The sequence below is a fragment of the Phoenix dactylifera genome, chromosome 4 (genome assembly GCF_009389715.1).
Source record: "Phoenix dactylifera cultivar Barhee BC4 chromosome 4, palm_55x_up_171113_PBpolish2nd_filt_p, whole genome shotgun sequence".
Taxonomy (NCBI): Eukaryota; Viridiplantae; Streptophyta; class Magnoliopsida; order Arecales; family Arecaceae; genus Phoenix; species Phoenix dactylifera.
Genome location: NC_052395.1, coordinates 18,365,218 through 18,382,527, shown reverse-complemented (window position 1 = coordinate 18,382,527; position 17,310 = coordinate 18,365,218). Strand labels below are relative to the sequence as shown.

The following is a 17,310-nucleotide window of genomic DNA, read 5'->3' as shown; positions in this document are numbered from 1 at the left end:
GAGAATGTATAGAGACTATCGGTCATCTTGTTCATCTCAATAGAATAGTTTTTTTTGCTACATATTGCAGGATTTTTTTTAATTTTGAAAATATGTTCTATATGATGTTTTTGGTTTCTGATTGGAAGAGTTAGCCACTATTTGTTTATATGGTCTGTTGCAGATATTTTTCGGATGATCAAAGTTATTTTTCCTATCATTTTTATCGTTTGTTTATGTTTGGTAACTTAGAAATGCTCTTTTGCTGCACATCTGATGTTCTTAAAAGGGGGTTTCCAGTTTATGCTTTCACCACCGCATGAATTTTGATTGCCTTCTCTAGTAGCTGATCTAATGGGAGAATCTTTTAGCAGGGCTTCTCTTTGCCTATTTCAGTTCAAGATGGATCCAGGGTTTCTACATATGCTTTATGATCTCTGGAGATTGTAGATGGTCGTTATCTTTTGCTTTGCAGGCAGTTTGGGTGTTGTAGCATATTGAGTCCATGATTTCAGGTGTTCTTTTGGATGGCGAATAAGTTTGAAAATCTTCGTATGTAGTTAGTCTCTATGCAGAGATTATGGATTGTAATGATACCTTTTTGCTTCCTTCACTGTTTGTACTTTGTAGACTGTTTTTTTTTTTTTTGAAGTTAGATGAATGGTAGCTCTAAAGGATAACCATCACCCTACCTTCATCCATGAGATACAATTTCTTTTTTTTATTTATTTATCTTTAAAGCATGGGGGTTGCAATCTTCTGCTAAAATTTGTTGGCTTGTAAGTTAGTGTTGACTTGTTTGGTCCTCCCCCACCCCCCCCCCCCCCCCCCCCCCCCCCCCCCAAAAAAAAAAAAAATTGTTGTAAGTTAGTGTTGACTTGTTTGGTCCTCCTCCCCCCCCCCCCTCTTTTGCTTCGGTGGTGCAACTTGGATTGTTGATGAAAGTGTAGTTTTGCAATTACCAAGTTTGTTCTTGCAGTGAACTTTTGTCTGTATTAGAACAAATATATGCAGAATTCTTCTGTTCTGGCTCTTCACATTGCATTATTGAGTTTGTGCTTTCATGGGTGTTCTCTTGATTAATCTGTTTTTCTGAAAAACTATACACTTTACTCCAGGTAGCTTCTGGTACACTTGTTTCTATGGATGTTGTCAAAATGTTTCATGTAGTTTTGATGTCTTTTCCTAATTTCTATTCATGTATTTTCACAGATATGATAACTTGTGATTTCCAGTGAATTTTAAAAAAATATCATCATGCAAGAAACTCTGCCAATTTCTGTGGTTTAAGTGGATGGAAATTGTTCATGGTATGGTTTTGGTGATATCTGAAGGTGGAAGTTGGACAGGTGTACTTTTTGGTAAGTAATTTATTTATGATATTAATGACATTATAAAGCAGCTACAAGCAGACTTTGACGTCCCATGCAACATCTGGGCAACCATGAGCACAGATGTTATGTAAAGAATACAGCAGCGTACACAGTGACAGATAAAAGGAGTACATGCATGCATAAGCACATGCAATAGAACCCCTTGAACCCTAAACCAACAACAACACCAGCAGTCAACTTACAAATGATGCCCTCACCAACAAGGACCTCCAGCATTCCCTTTGAAAACCTCAGTGGGTGAGGGAAGCCAGTGGAGAGGGTGAAAAGAAAGAGGCCGCCAGAGGGGCAGGCTGCATCAGTGCACTGAAGATTGAAGTGAGATGCTGATGCCTGATGAGCATTAATTAGAGGGAAACCTAAGGTATCAGGCAGCAGCAATGGAGGGGCTGTTCTGCCACCATGTCCAAACTAGTTAGATGGTTTTTTCTTTGTTTTTCTAATAGTTTTTTATGGTTCAGAATCAAAGTTTGTGGTTCTGAAAGCTTTTTTTTTTTAAGCTGGCTTTCTGACTTTCTTGGGTACAGGAGTTCCTGTAGACATGGCTTGGGATCTGACTCATGATTTTACTCATATTTTTCCTAACCCAAGTTTGGTACTACATTTCAGATTCTCTGAGGTCTTAGTTGTTTTGCCTCTTCTATGTCCAGATTTGTGATGATGGTTGCTCCAATGCCTGATTTGAAAAAGCAGCGAAAATCAGCCAGGAGGATGCTTTCTTTTGAAGGTTGGTGCATGGGGCTTCTCCATGACATTTTCTGTGCTTTTGGGTTCCATTTATCTTTAATTTGTTGCTCTCTTATTATTATGAGTCAGCTAAACATTAATAGTTTTCATGCTGTTAACATGTTGCTAGTTAATGAATAAAGATAGTGAAGTAATCAAGTTTGTAAAATCATCTTGTTCCATTAATTTGACTTGGCATTCAGCATTTTATCGTAGGTAACTTGAGATGACTAGAGAGAAACAAGGTTATATATTGCAGCTTGTAAGAATCTGTTTGGTAGCTCTTGTTTGTAGTACTATTGCATTTTCTGAGATTTACCCGAGACTTAAAAGCGATTGATTTTCTTTTCTTGTAAGAGACATTTTTTTTCCATTTATTTTATTTCATCTAAAATTGTAGTGATTTCTAAAGTGAATAGACTAATAATCATCTGGCTCTAATTGTTGACAGTTCCCTCAGATCACATACATTGGAATTTTCGTGGAGAGACTTCTAGGATGGATAGGCAGAATTTAATCTTCAAGCTTACTTCTTTAATATCACTTTGAATCTATATTTCATCTTCTCTCTTCTAATGACCAATCTGTTTAGTCTTTTGGCGATGTCTCTTCCTATGAGTTCATGATGAATCTGGGGTTTCTGCATGTGTGTTCATGGTTGCTAGAAGGTTATGGTGGATGATATTTGGATATGATAGTATTTCTTTTGCATACATGGAAGTGTGGTACTTCATGATATGTTGATTTTGTGTTGTATCATGTTATTTTAAAAATAGACGTGTTGATTTTTTTGTGTTTGATAGTGCAAAATGCTTGGGTTATACACATGCATTTTGTGTATGTATGCGCATATGTATGCATATAAATTTGGTAATGTTGGTCGCTTGTGACCAAGAAGTCTCCTAATCTATAAGTTCTTTCACTTGTTAGTTGAATACATGTATATGCAGGTTTTCTATGGTAACTGGTTTTGAGTTAGTTAAATTTGATCTCTCATGGGGATTCCTTTGCGATGCCAATCTCTTCAAGTAGCTTCTTGTATACATGTTCCGGTGTATATTACCATAGTCCTTTGTATAGTATTGGTGCCTTTTTCTTAATGCCTATGCATGTTTCATTAGATATGACAAAGGTTCCAGTGAGTTTCTATCTTCAAGATATAACGGCGAAGAATCCATGTGGCCCTGCTTTTAAAAACAAAATCTGTTTTGTTAGAACTATTGATGGTATGGTTTTTTTGCCTAATTTCTGGACAAGGATTTGATCATTCATTTTAGGAGCTTGTAGTTTCTGGAACATTTTGGTTGCTGCATACCTATTCTTGGTAATGAGATTATACAATGTTCATTTGAATTTGACTCATCGGCATTTCAGGTTTTCCAAGGAGTTTATGGTTCCAAATATTAATGACTTTTACCAATTTTTTGTCTAATAAAAAAAGCAGTGAAGAAATAACCTTTCAGCTGGGTACTTCCATCAGAATATTAGTTGCTGATGGGAGTTCTTTTATGATTTTTTTTGGGGGTGTGTGTGGCTATGGATGGTTTCTACTTTAATTTCGAAATTTGTTATAGCCATGCTTCCTCTAAATTTAAATAGGTTCCATGTGGTTAAAATGTTTGTTGCAGGATGAATCGAGATAAAGTTGTTGATCTTGTAGAATCTGCTCTTTTATTTCCCTTTAATTAGTGAGAAGCATCAGTATAATTGCTTTCTGTTTAGCAAAACAACCTATGGGACTTGTTTGGTCATTTCTTATAGGGCTTTCCGAGATGCAGCTGAGACAAATCCACAGAATTAATTTCCTAGTCTCATAGGAATCATTTTTTCCAGTTTGTTATTGCATGGCATGTTTAGTTTTCATGAAGGGATTTCTAACATGGATAGATGGAAGCTAAGACATAATTCATTAGAAGTGGCTAGCAAGGTGGTTGATCTTTCTTTCTAGGGTAGCCTCTAAGATTAGTAGAGTTAAAAATCAGTGATTTTGTAATATTCTTGATTATTCTGATTGAATGTTTTTTTCTTTACATGGTTGTTTGAATTCTTGTAGACAAAGAACTCTGGAATTTTTTAAGTAAGTGGACTTTTTTGCAGGGACCTCAGTTGGATGAGTATCTAGTCACTTTCAGATAATCTTTTGGTGATTTAGGAGGTTTTACGTTCCTTTTGATCTGTCTTTTGCGTTGATCAATGATATAGAAATTCCATAGTGATCTTGGAACTTGCAATTCAAATTCCTGAGAAGATATTTCTTGTTGATCTTTTCACACTTTCATATTTTGATCATCTTCTGACGTGTACGGAAATACAGTAAGATTTTTCTTCTGTGGAATAACATCAAAAGAATTTTTAATACAATTTCTGTTATTTATACCTGTTTGAGTTGGACTTGGAGTTTTAAAATACATGTTTTTCAGGCCATTTATTTGTTATGCTGCTTTACCAAACATTTCATTCGTGCCAGGGTTACAACTAATGCTGTTGAGAGGGGGGTTTTTATTCGAATGTATCATGTACAGTTTAGTTCTATTGCTTGCTCTGCCTGCCTGATTGATCTATATTGTCCTTTAATTTAGTTGTCTTTCGGTTTTCTAACAGATTGACTTTATAAAAAAAATCTGTAATTTGCATCTAATGAGAGATGGTCTATATTATTAGGCTCATCACTCCATTACATGTTGGTCATCTTCCTCCAAGTATCTGCTATTATAGATGTTCCAAATTCCTAATAGGTCTTATTAGATTTTCTATTCTGCATCAAAATTTGTTTTTGACTATCTATATCTATGTTCAGCAGGCAAATTAGGTCCAATGCAGAGAATTTTGAAGATTTGCTCTGTAGAATCTTTTGCTTTCTTGTTCTTCGTGTTACATATTAAAACTGAAGGATGTAGCATGATTTCATTTGCTGAAACAGTTATTGGCTCTGCATAGTTCATATTTCGTTAAAGTTTGTAGCTGATGAGTTTCCAAGTACTCACAGCATTGGTCTACTATATATATATATATATATGCTCTCATTAGTAGTTCGTAGATTAGCTAGTTTGCCTCCCATCTCTTCAAGTAAGAGGTCTTATGTTCAAAACCGAGTGGTGAAAAATAGTCACCATAATCTCAAAAGAAAATTATATGCCCTCCAAGGATGGGAGGGTTTCTAGGAGCAAACAAGTGGTGGGAAACCATTGTCAGACCCTTTCTGGAAAGGGTGTGAATCTGCCTTGCTATCCAACAAATCTGTCGAATCAAAGAATGCCATGTCATAATTCTTTATACCAACAGACAGGCAGAGGGAATGGAAGGACTGAATGGCTTCAATGAAATGATCAGCAGCGAATCTGTTAAAGCCAAGCATATAATTGTAGAACTACATGACTTCTAAAAATCTGAACTGTGAATATATTTGTAATGAAACAGGACCTGCATTTGGCCACATTTTCTTTTGCTAACTCCATAAATTTTCCTCATCCAACAAGAAAAAAGAAGAGCATTTGATAACACAAAATTTATCAGGTAAATTACCAATGAAAAACTTTTGCAATCATGCATCGTCGCTTTCTTAATAACCAAACAAGGTTGAGGCAGTCACCTGTAAGAATCCCTGCATTAATCTGCCTTTTATACCACAGTAAAGCTGTTTGAAAGTTCCAAAGCACCAAGCTAAGCCTCTTACTGAACAATAGGTTAACTGTGTTTCAGCAATGCTAAATCAGAAAATCTATACATGTGCTGTAACTTGAAAAATCATAACATGTAAATAAGAGAAACAACTCCTTCAGGTATGCTTGCTTTAAAAGGCACCAGAAGGTTAAATCAGGCAATGATTTTAAGATTTCAAACAAAAGAAATGGAGTGGAAGAGATGATAAACTAGTTACCAAGAGAATGTGTTTAGAGCCCTTTCAAGTAATTACAGATTCAATGCTTTCTTGTCCTCTCTCTGACTCACTTTTTTCTTCCTCATTCTGAAACCAGCTCTGCCAAAAATCCTGCAGCGAAGCTGATCTGTTTCTTCTGCTGTGTTTTTTAGCCTCTGTTCGTGTGTTATCCTTTTCTTTGACTGAAACTCTCCGCCCTGCTCCTATCTACTTTCACGTCACTGCAACAGCCCTCATGTAGAGCTGTCAAAAAACTCACTCTTCTCTGTATCTTTACCTCTGTTGTGCATGCTATGTGATTTTTAATAGAGACCGGGTGGCAGTTTTGCCTCCCTTAACATCAGAGAAAAGGTGATGCGTTCTTTCAGGTTTCCCACCACCTCCCTTTTTTTCAAGGGCAAGAATTAATTTTTTTTATGCAAAGCTGCAGGTTCAAAGAATTCATGTACATATTTTTTACCCTCCGAATGAAAGCATCATGTACTGAAAATAATATCCTAATCTACTGCCAATAATTCTTAGCTCTGTATTGCTCAAAAAAAAAAAAAATCCTGATCTCTTTCATCAGACATAACAAGATGATGAGTTTCCACATAAGAGCGAGTTGTTGAATGAGAATTCAGGGGAATAATTTCCTGCATAACTCAAATATACCAGCTTACAAATTTTAGATTACATAGCCCGCCATTAATAACCAATACTGCAGATTAAGACTACATCCAGCTTTCAAATTCTAAAATGCAGCGTCCACCAATCAATGACCAATCATACTAAAAATTAAGTCTACATTCCATTTGTAAGAAACACTATCCGAGCATGGGAGGCTTTCGGGAAAGACAGAATCTTCCGAGTAGTATCTAACTGCCTCTGGTTACCCACCGAGATTTCTTCGAAGTTGGGCATCTGAGCCATGTTCATGGTCAATTTCTCCAAAACAAGAGCTTTCCTCAGGATAAACCTTACAAGCCCCAGGACCCTCTCTTGGTACTTGAGGTAGCCCGCCCTTGACAAGCTATCATTAGAGAGCAGTCCCGTGAAGTCTTCTACCTCAAAATTCTTCAGATGATGCTTCAAACAAGAGAGTTCGGTGCTCTTTGGCTCTGAATAAATACTTAAGAAAAATTTGCTGACCCTCTTGAATTCTCCAATAAACTGAAATGCAAGTACGTCTGCAGTTAGTCTTGGAAGAAGCACAAAAGAAGGTCAATAAGATGAAGCAAAAGAGTTGAGAGGTTTCTAATGCCCACCTTGGGTCCACGACATGCATCTGGGGCATTTATCTGTAGAACAAGCGTCTCAAGCTCTGGTGACCGTCTTAGCAAGTTGTATATCCCAGGGGTCTCCCACCTACGTAAAGTAACCTTCAAAACCAACTTCCTCGGCCTCATAAAGGGTGACTGGAGATTTCTTATTTCCTGCAGAGCCAACAACTACGAAAGGCAAACAGTGAGGATTAGGTTTCAAATGCAATGATTATAAGATGAGTTCGCATCATTCGTTCATTTTTTTGGCAAAACTTTAAATTAGTATAAAAATTTCCCGAGTCAAAACAATTAGAATTAGGAGCATCTAGTCGGCCAATCGTAATTGCAAGCGCTATCTATGGAATGCATTCAGGAAACCATGAGCATGAGGACATTGAAGAACTTTTGTTGTTACATCTTGTTTATATTTTGAAAATATAAATTATATTTTTAAGATATAACTATAGTTTATGTCTCCTTCATACTTGTTGGCTATTTAGTTTAATGAAAGTAGCATTATAGACATGAGATAAAACATGATAATTGTGATGTTTATCTCTTCTAATTTTTTAATGGGGGAAGTCTTAGGTATGAGGAGAAACTACAGGAATACAATTTAGTGATGTGAATAAAGAAATGAAATAAACGACACTAGGTCTTCTGAATAAAAAAAACCCATAGATGAGATAGCTAAGGCTACAAATAGGTCAGAATGATTGGTGAGCCAACCCGACCAACCTGATTAGACCGGACCCAATACGACCTGGATAGATCCAACCCAATCCATTCTTTAAGACCCATGGTCTGGGTCGGGTTCAAATATTGGACCCATTCCATATTTTGGATTAAGTCTGGATTTTATAAACTTCAACCCCACCCAATCTATACACTTTATAATTCTATTTCTAATCTTCCTATTAGTTACCCAACTCAAGCCGACTCAATTTGATCCGAAGAAAGTATTCCAAATCATTCCTCTTTTTCTGTGTTAATAGAAAAACGTTCAAACTAATCTCACTATATTAAATAAAGATAGTTGTTGAGATTATCAACCTCTTGAAATAGATTGAAGTTCAAGATGAACATTAATTCATGAAGCTTTGGCAATGTTACCAAATAATTTTATTGCCATCAAAATTTAGTTTGATTCGGATGTTCCTTCATAAAATATTGTTAGCAAATAAATGTAGATCTTGGACACGAATCAAACCCAACCTCGATCCAACTCGGATCCATTTATTTTAGGTTGGATCCAGATTATAAATGATCCGGACCAGATTGAACGACCCATTTGGTCTAAAATATTTTAAAAGAAGCCGATCCAATCAGTTATTAGATTGGATCTAGATTCAATACTAAGACGCATACATGAAACTGGGTAAAATTAGGATCAAGCATACCTGATCTGACCAAGTGTCACAACCTAGGATATCACTCAAAAAAGCTAGCCGGAAAATATTTTCTGGATTCCTTAATCCTGTATAAGTATCCAAGATATTCTCGATGAATAACCGATGTGGGACTAAATATACGCCTGCACGGATCCTCACATACTCTTTCCGTTCAAGCCCTCACGTTTTTTTCAGGCTAAGAATTCAAATCCATTCAAATCTAATCACAAGCACTATGATTGGCCTAGAGTCAGTCTCCATGAACCTGTGCTGTAGTGTCTTCTAGTCCACATAGACTTTGGGTCGAGTTTGTTTTGATACCATTTATAACAACCCAGAATCTCACCTCAAAAGACTAACCGAAAAGTATTTTTTGGGTTCCTTAGTCCCCAAGATCTCTTCGGCAAATAACTGATGTGGGACTAAACACACACCCATACGGATCTTCACATACTCTCCTCGTTGAAGCTTTAACGTCCTTGTCAGGCAAAGGGTTCAAATCCATTTAAATCTAATCTCAAGCACTACTATCGGCCCATGGTCAGCCTTTATAAACTCGTGCTACAATGTCCTCTAGTCCACATAGGCTATGGGCCAAGTTCGCTCTAATATCATTTGTAACAACTCAGGACCTTACCTAAAATGGCTAGCCGAAATGTATTATTTGAGTTCCTTAGTCCTGTACAGTATAAGTATCCAAGATTTTTTTGGCCAATAACTGATGTGGGACTAATTACTACACGCCCGTACCGATCCTCACATACTCCTCCCGTTGAAGCTCTGATATTCTTGGTCCTCTTGTTGAAGCCCTAACATCATCGTCAAGCTAAAATTTCAAATCCATTCAAATTTAATTACAAGTACCATGAATGGCTCGTCGTCAACCTTCATAAACTCATACTGCAATATCTCTTAGTCCACATAGGTTATGGGCCGAGTTCACTCTGATACCATTTGTCACATCCCAAGCATCACTCAAAAAGGCTAGCCGGAAGATATTTTTTGGATTCCTTAATCATGTATAAGTACCCAAGATCTCTTCGGTGAATAACTGATATGGAACTAAACATATGCCCGCACACACCTGGCCGGTTTGCAGCCCCACGGATAACAAAAATTTTATCCTTCTCCAGCTTAAGAAGTAAAAAACTCATGCCACATGCGCTTTTTCTTCTTTATTTTATTTTAGCCTCAATCTATATGCCCTAAGGCTTCGCGTCAACCGAACTCCTTGGTTTGCGTGTTTATGTTAGTTTTTAAAATTCCGTTGCTTGTTTACCAGAAACAAATATGTGGGCTAGATTTTTCTCTCAAAAATTGTCGGTTAAAAGTGGAACCCGAGAAAGATAGGAAGCTGAACCCCGTCCGCCTCCCCCTTCCCTAATCCTTTTCCAACCGAGAAAAAAATCATCCAAGAATTTTGCTTCAACTAATACTTTTTCCAAGGAGAAAAACATATACATTGAACGCGCTAAACACACTACTTCAAATAGCATTGTTGTTTAATATCTAATATTTTCAAGAGTCCGACTACAACGTACATGACGCATTTTGGCTAAATGGATGTCTCTTGTGGACATCAGAATCGTCCACAAAGTTATACAATGTAACTTAGAGACCAAAGGGTAAAGCTAAGTATGTAGCCTGATTTGTTTGTAAGCATGTAGCCATTAGACAAGCTTTTCCCATAGCTAAAGATACATGATCATTGATGATTAATCATGAGGAAAGGAGCCATAGAACATCTTGGTTCTATTGCAGGACATGTTTTTGCATTGTATGTTTTGTTCATACCTGCGAAAGGTAAGTACGGAGAGAAAAAGTTTGGACTTGAAACTACCTAAAGGTAATTAGTAATTTAATGCGAATCTCGGAATCCAAAACTTTTAGGAGTTATATTTGAGAAAGATAGTCCAAGTGGTTTGAAAGTTATATAAAAGAGATATGATTCGGAAGAGGAGGAGAGAGATACTTGTTCTTTTAACATAAACCGGCAACTAGGCATGTTGGAGGAAAGAGAGGAGAGAAATTAACCGAGCAGTTGAATCAAAATGTCCAATCTATATTGGAATTGGATTAGAAAATATAAGAAATTAAAATCAATCTCTTTGGGCAATTTATAAAAAGAGTATGATTTGATTGGAAAAGGAGAATAAAGAGTAAATTTGGTAGCCAACGTGAGCGAGAATGTGGAATAATTAACATTAGTTTTTAAGATAATACGAGATAGGAAGCGTGCTTTCTGAATAAAAATAAAAAAGAAATCCTTAATCTTGTTTTCTAAACTCTTATTTTTATAAATATTATAGAAGCTAAATGGGATCTTTCTTTACCTTTCCAACCGTCCATATCGGAATTTCCCCATCGTATCCTATCTCCGGAGAACTCTTTACGTTGAGTCTCTCTTGTTATTATATCATGCGAGCTAAGCATTTTATCGGCATTAAAAATATAAGAACGTCAATTAAAAATATAAGCATTTTATCTTGTGGTAACACCCTTCCGGGCCACACCACCAGAGCAGAGATAATAGTGGTGTTACTTCGTTTCATGCGAATCACCATCAAAAAGTATTTTTTGCTAATTGGTGTAGTTGGTGGCAATTAGCAACATGCATGCAAAGGTGTGAAGCGATTGAGGCAACCCTTTTGAATTGTTCTTTTATTATGCTCGTACATGAGAAGGAATTCAGACCAATCTTTGTTTCAAGGAAATGGTGGGAAATTCCAGGAGGCCCGCCGCAGCACAGGACGTAAAGCAGCCCGTAATAGCGCTCGGAAAGAGAGAGCCGTACTTCCGCCTATTTGGAGCCATTGGTGGAGGAGTCCGGTGGCCTTCCGCCTAGCTCGATCATCTTTCGCTTCCCAGCCATGCGTCGATGTGCTTCGTCTGAATCCGCGATCATTACCGAAAGGTCCGACCTCTGCATCCCGCGCCATGCATCCGGCCATTATGATCCAGATTTACCTCGCTATAGTGGCCTTCCCTTTCCCGAAAGCATGCAAGGTTTGCGCGCACGTCCCAAGGTAAGACCGAGGATTGACCATCATGTCATCCTCCATGAGCGGAAGTAGAGTTTGAACTCTACTTTCCAGCTTCTTTCGCTTCCGCCAAATTAATACCATAGGCGGGGAAGAGGTTCGCCGAGGAGAGCTGCGAGGGAGAAAGTAGCTTTTCCGATTGCAGAAACTCTTGTTTGGCTTCTCAGCGATAAGATGAATCGAAGTCTTATCAGAATCTCTTTTCTCCTGAAACCAAGGACTAATTGAGCTTCTTCGCTTCCACGCACGTCCGCTCCCTATTCGTTTTCACCGGGGTTCCCACGGAGTAAGAGGCTACGCACGGATAGCTAGCGAACACATCCAAGTAGGGCGAGGCTATCCACGGATAACAGCGCTGATTGACCTCTTCTGTCCTCCTCCTAGCTCCTGAGCGACCTTCGCTTCCCGGGCTTGGCCTGAATCCACGACCATAGAAGTGGCGCTAAACCATAGCACTCCTGCGCTGTGGATCCCATTAGCATCCCAATTTACCTCGCTAATGGCTTTCCCTTTCCCGAAAGCCTGCTAGGTTTCCACCATGAGCCTCCTAGGGAAGTACAGTTTGAACTCCACTTCCAACTTTGTTGATTCCTTTCTCAATCTTCTACTTATAAATAAAGAAAAAGAGCTTATTCTATATTTTACTGGATAATAAACTTGCTCCTTAACTATCGAATAGAGTTTGTTCCACCTGAACGTATGCAGAGAACCTTTACGGCTCCCATCTACGCTTAGCTTCAGGAGAAAACAACATGATCTAACTAAAAACTCAGGCAACAAACTTTGATTGGGCGCTTGATGTGAGGATCCGTGCGGGCGTGTGTTTAGTCCCACATTGGTTATTCGCTGGGTAGATCTTGGGTACTTATACAGGATCAAAGAATCCAAATAATAACTTATGACTAGCCATTTTGGGTGAGATCCTGAGTTGTTATAAATGGTATCAGAGCGGACCCGGCCCATAACTTATGTGGACTAGGAGACACTGCAGCATGGATCCATTGGGGTTGACCACGGACCGATCGACGGGGAGAGTATGTGAGGATCCGTGCGGGCATGTGTTTAGTCCCACATCGGTTATTCGTTGGGTAGATCTTGGGTACTTATACAGGATCTAGGAACCCAAACAATAATTTCCTGCTAGCCATTTTGGATGAGGCCTTGGGTTGTTACACTTGATTTGTCAAAAAGCAGCGTAAACTTAACGCCCTTTGTAAAAGAGTTTAACAAGGAACCTCAAACAGTCTGTGGTCCAAACTGTATTTCCGGTTCAGTAAATGAGAAATTATAGAAGTTCTGAGTGAACTTTCAACCTAAAGTTATCTGTATAATTTTTCATTTTTACTCACCTATCCAGACAGAAAATCACAATGTCGCATACTACAGCTCTCGCCAACAGTTCCTATGATTCTTCGTTCATCTCTAAGCTAATCAAAGCTTCATCCTTTTATTCATTAGAAAAGGATGGGAAGAACCCATCAATTCATTTCATGAAAATATGAAAACAAAGTAGAAAAGGTTCTCTGGAAAAAAGAAAAGAAATCTAGAGAATGATATGCGAATAAAAGATCATCAGAACCCACAAAGAATCTTTACACGGTCTAAGAGTAGCTAGAACATAATTTTCACTAGACTTTGTAGATCTATAATTCAACATCAATGTCTATCTATGTTAACTCATTGAAAAGAGGTCTACTCATCTTGCTTCCCATTTCCGGAAGAATAAAATACTTAAAAAATCTTGAGGAAAAAGGAACATTAGAGAGCAAATTTACCAATCACCAGTCTCAAGATAAAAGAAAAGAAAGGAAATGAAGCTTCACAGCGAAACAAATGGCCAAACTATATATCTGACTGAAGAACGCATAAGAAATCATTCAGCTATTGGTATCAATAAACTACTTAAGGACTGTATGGCTCCGTCAGAATAAATCTACCACGCATATTACAATACATCATTTTCTTTTGAACACTATATATAATGTAGTATGTAAAGAGTTATGATCCACGAAAATGACCACGTTTCCTGAACATTAGAACAATTAAAATATAATAATGACAAATACAAACAAAATAGAGATTAGAAATACAATTAAAGATGAGGTTCTTTTTTTCTGAATTATCCTCTGGCTTCAATAATCTTATCGATCAAAATCTACAGAGGCCTTGCATATATGATACGATGCGACTAAACGTTAAGGGACTTGCGATTGTTGATAAATAAACGGACTGATATAAAACATCACAATTAGATGGAAAATTGAAATATTCAATTAAAGTTCAACGTAGACATACCACAGTGCAGCAATTGCACCATGTCAGAACTTGTGCATGATGAACATCCATAAGCAGACTATTTAACGGATGGTTGGCCACCCGGTCCACACTATTGTAATACCCCATTCGTGCATCTCGAAGGATAATGGTTGCACGCACTAGAGACACCAGGTCCTTCAAAGAATGGGTCGCACGCATGACCGACCCATAAATAGCCACTGTAACAAGATTTGGAGCAGAAAGCTTCAGCGAATACCTCAACTCCTCCAGCGTCAGGTGCTTAAGATTCCGAGCAGCTACAGTCCTTGCGCTTTTGCCATCACAGTCCTTTAGAATCAGAGTCTCGAGCGAGGAGCATTCCAGGAAAATTCTTTCAAGCAGGTCGTCACTCAGAGTAGTCAGTCTCATGAGAGCTAAGCTCCTTAACAATCTCCAGCACAAAGGATTTGTTGGCAGCTTAATCTCGCAGTAAGTCAAGGACAGGCTCGTCAGAAACCCATAGCTATAAAGAGAGTTCGGCAAGGAATACATGTCCTTACGCCGATTGATGCCGCCTACTCGGCGATGTGCCACGTCCAGGATGAGCTCCTCGACGTGCCGCTCGAGAGCGGAGCGGACCCAGACGTCGACCATGGCCGAGTGCCTGGCACGATCGTAGAAGTTGAAGGAGAGGTGGAAGCGCTGGAGAGGGTCGGGCTTGCGGAGAATCAAGCAGACGCTGACGAACTCGAGGAACTTCTGCCGGGCCTTTTGAAGGTAATGAGGGTTCTGGCTGAAGCTCTCCGGGGAAAATTGGAGGTCCAGGTGGCGAAGTTGAGTCCAGAGGTTGCGCCATCGCTTGGACAGGGTGCTGGTCTTGACTGCATCGATGGTCGGCAGCAAGGAGAGGATGATGAGGAGAAGCGAATCGGGAAGGGAAGAGATGCGATCCCTGCACGCTCGCTTCCAGCTGGCTGGCTCTATTATCATCGCGTTCACGGAAGAGCTGCTCCCCTCCGCTTCCATGGCTGATCGGAGCTTCGCTTCAACACACGACCTTCGATGACACACACACACACACACACACACACACACACACACACACACACAGAGAGAGAGAGAGAGAGCGAGCGAGCGCTTCAAGGCACGACCTTTGATGACGGAGCTAATGGCGTTTAGGGATTTTACCGTCATTTTATAGATCCCGCTGGTACAAACCAGGGGCGGGCTCAACCCGATGGACGCGGCTACCCACTGATTAGCAAAATATCTTTGCCAGGTGGGGAGGTTTTACGCTCGCTCAATTCTCCGTCAGCCACATAAACTTGCATCACGAGTCGCCAAGGCTTCCAAAAAAGTTGAGCTGGTTGTCATATTCAGCAAACCCTGAGCGTATAGAGGGTAAGGTTTGCTGATTTTTAAATGAAATAGTTATGTCTAAAAGCTGTGGATTTTATATAAACTTGCATATAATTTATGCGATCTATAGAATATTTTTTTATTAATTATTTTTAAAATATGATGTAATAATATGATAAATTATAATAATAGAAAATTTTGGTAGTCAAATTTTTGTTATATATTAAGTAATTCACTTTAATTATAGTCAAGTATAAACTTTTCTCATTAATATCATCATTAAATACCAGTATTCAATAACTTTACACAAGCTGAGCATACGTTTTCCTTCTTTTCACAAATAAATTTAAAATACAAAATGACAATATAATAAATTATATAAATAGAAGCTTTTAAGCTTAAATTTTTATTGTATATTAAGTAATAAATTTTAATATTGGCCAAGGGTATTAATATCGACATCATTAATATATGTCGCATATTAAATAATGAACTTTAAGGATGCCCGAGCAGATTAATATCAACGTTATTAATATTAGTGTCTCTCTCTATATATATATATAATAGACCCACTGGTCCAAACTAACGCTAAGCAAAACTGGATGGCTGTAATTACCCAATGATGCTCATTGGAGCATTTGATGGTCCCTTGCTTCATCAGCCACATGATCACGCATCAACACCCGTGAAGGCCTACGTGTAAGATGCAACATGATACTGGATCAAGCGGTTCAATGAATGTTAGAAAGAGTTGAGCTGATTTTCATATCTAGCAAACCTTAAGCATATGCATATAGATAAGGAAAGGTTGGCTAACTTTAAGTGATTTTTTCTTCTTTGTTTAATTATTTTTGAAATTCAATATAGCAGCATTACAAATTATACCAAATAGAAAACTTTAATAGTTGAATTTCTGTTGCACATTAGTAACGTACTTTAATTATGACCAACCAAAAACTCCAATCATTAATTAATACCGCTGTTACTAATATGAGCATTTATATGGTGAAAGGATAAGTCTGCATGAGCTAAGCCCCCATGCAGAATCTCATAGTTGTTACCGGCAATTGGTCCTGCATGATGGATATGGTATGGTTTCTCTTTTTTTTCAATTATTTTTAGAATACAAAATGATAATATAATAAATTATAATAAATAGAAGACTTTAATAGCTACACTTTTATTGTATATTAAATAATAAACTTAATGATAACCAAGTACATTAATACCGTCATCATTAATATATGTTGTATATTAATAAATTTTAATAATGCCCAAGCACATTAATATTGATGTCATTAATACCGGTTTCTAGCTAATGATTGGAGAACCTGCCTCCATTTCATATATATATATATATATATATATATATATATATATAATAGAGCCCATTGGTCTAAATTAGGGTTGGGTACAATCAGATGGTTGTGGTTGCCCATTGAATAGAAAATATCTTTATTAGGTGCAAAGAAGGTTTGATGCTCACTGGACCATTTGATGATTTAATGCATCATCAACCACATGATCATACATCAAGCAGAGAGAAGGCACATGTGCGAGATGCAACACATGCTGTATCAAATGGTCCATTGATTGCTGGAAAAAGTTGAGCTAATTTTCATATCTAGCAGACCTTAAGCATATTTATACAGATAAGGCAAGATTTGCTGATTTTAAATGAAGTTGATATGGCCTATACCGGCTTTACATAACATAGAGTCTGAAAAAACAGTAGACTTTATAGTTTATATAAACTATAATATAACCAGCATCAATGCGTGGAGTACTATTTTTTCCACTTTTTTTCAATTATTGTTGAAATATAATATAGTAATGCACCATGTCATCACAAATAAAATATTTCAATAATCTCGGTAGCACATTGAACAATAAACTTTAATTATGTCCAAGCTGAAACTCTCTCTCTTTTTTTTTTTAATGAAAAAGCAAAAACTCTCTTCATTAGTGCAAGCTCTATATGGCGGATGAAGAATTTTGCATAACGTGAGCCACCATACAAAAACTTCATCATTAATCCCAACAGTT

At 37.8% G+C, this 17,310-nt stretch overlaps 1 protein-coding gene across 1 annotated transcript; it reads right to left on the bottom strand.

The window, feature by feature from the left end:
* Positions 1 to 5,756: 5,756 nt before the first annotated feature.
* LOC103719351 (F-box/FBD/LRR-repeat protein At2g04230-like) lies at positions 5,757 to 14,999 on the bottom strand. Its single transcript, XM_008808555.2, has 3 exons — positions 13,945 to 14,999; positions 7,221 to 7,403; positions 5,757 to 7,125 (listed from the first exon to the last, which is right to left on the bottom strand). Exons 1-3 carry the CDS (start codon positions 14,929 to 14,931, stop codon positions 6,757 to 6,759), a joined length of 1,539 nt encoding a protein of 512 aa, XP_008806777.2. The 5' UTR covers positions 14,932 to 14,999; the 3' UTR covers positions 5,757 to 6,756.
* Between the last annotated feature and the right edge of the window lie 2,311 nt (positions 15,000 to 17,310).

Bases quoted from the DNA above. Each gene is read 5' to 3' on its own strand.
- LOC103719351 (XM_008808555.2), bottom strand. From the start codon at position 14,931: ATGGAAGCGGAGGGGAGCAGCTCTTCCGTGAACGCGATGATAATAGAG. The intron at 7,404-13,944 runs GTATGTCTACGT...TGCCTTTCGTAG, and splicing joins GGTGCAATTGCTGCACTGTG to TTGTTGGCTCTGCAGGAAAT. The intron at 7,126-7,220 runs GTGGGCATTAGA...CTTGCATTTCAG, and splicing joins ATGCATGTCGTGGACCCAAG to TTTATTGGAGAATTCAAGAG.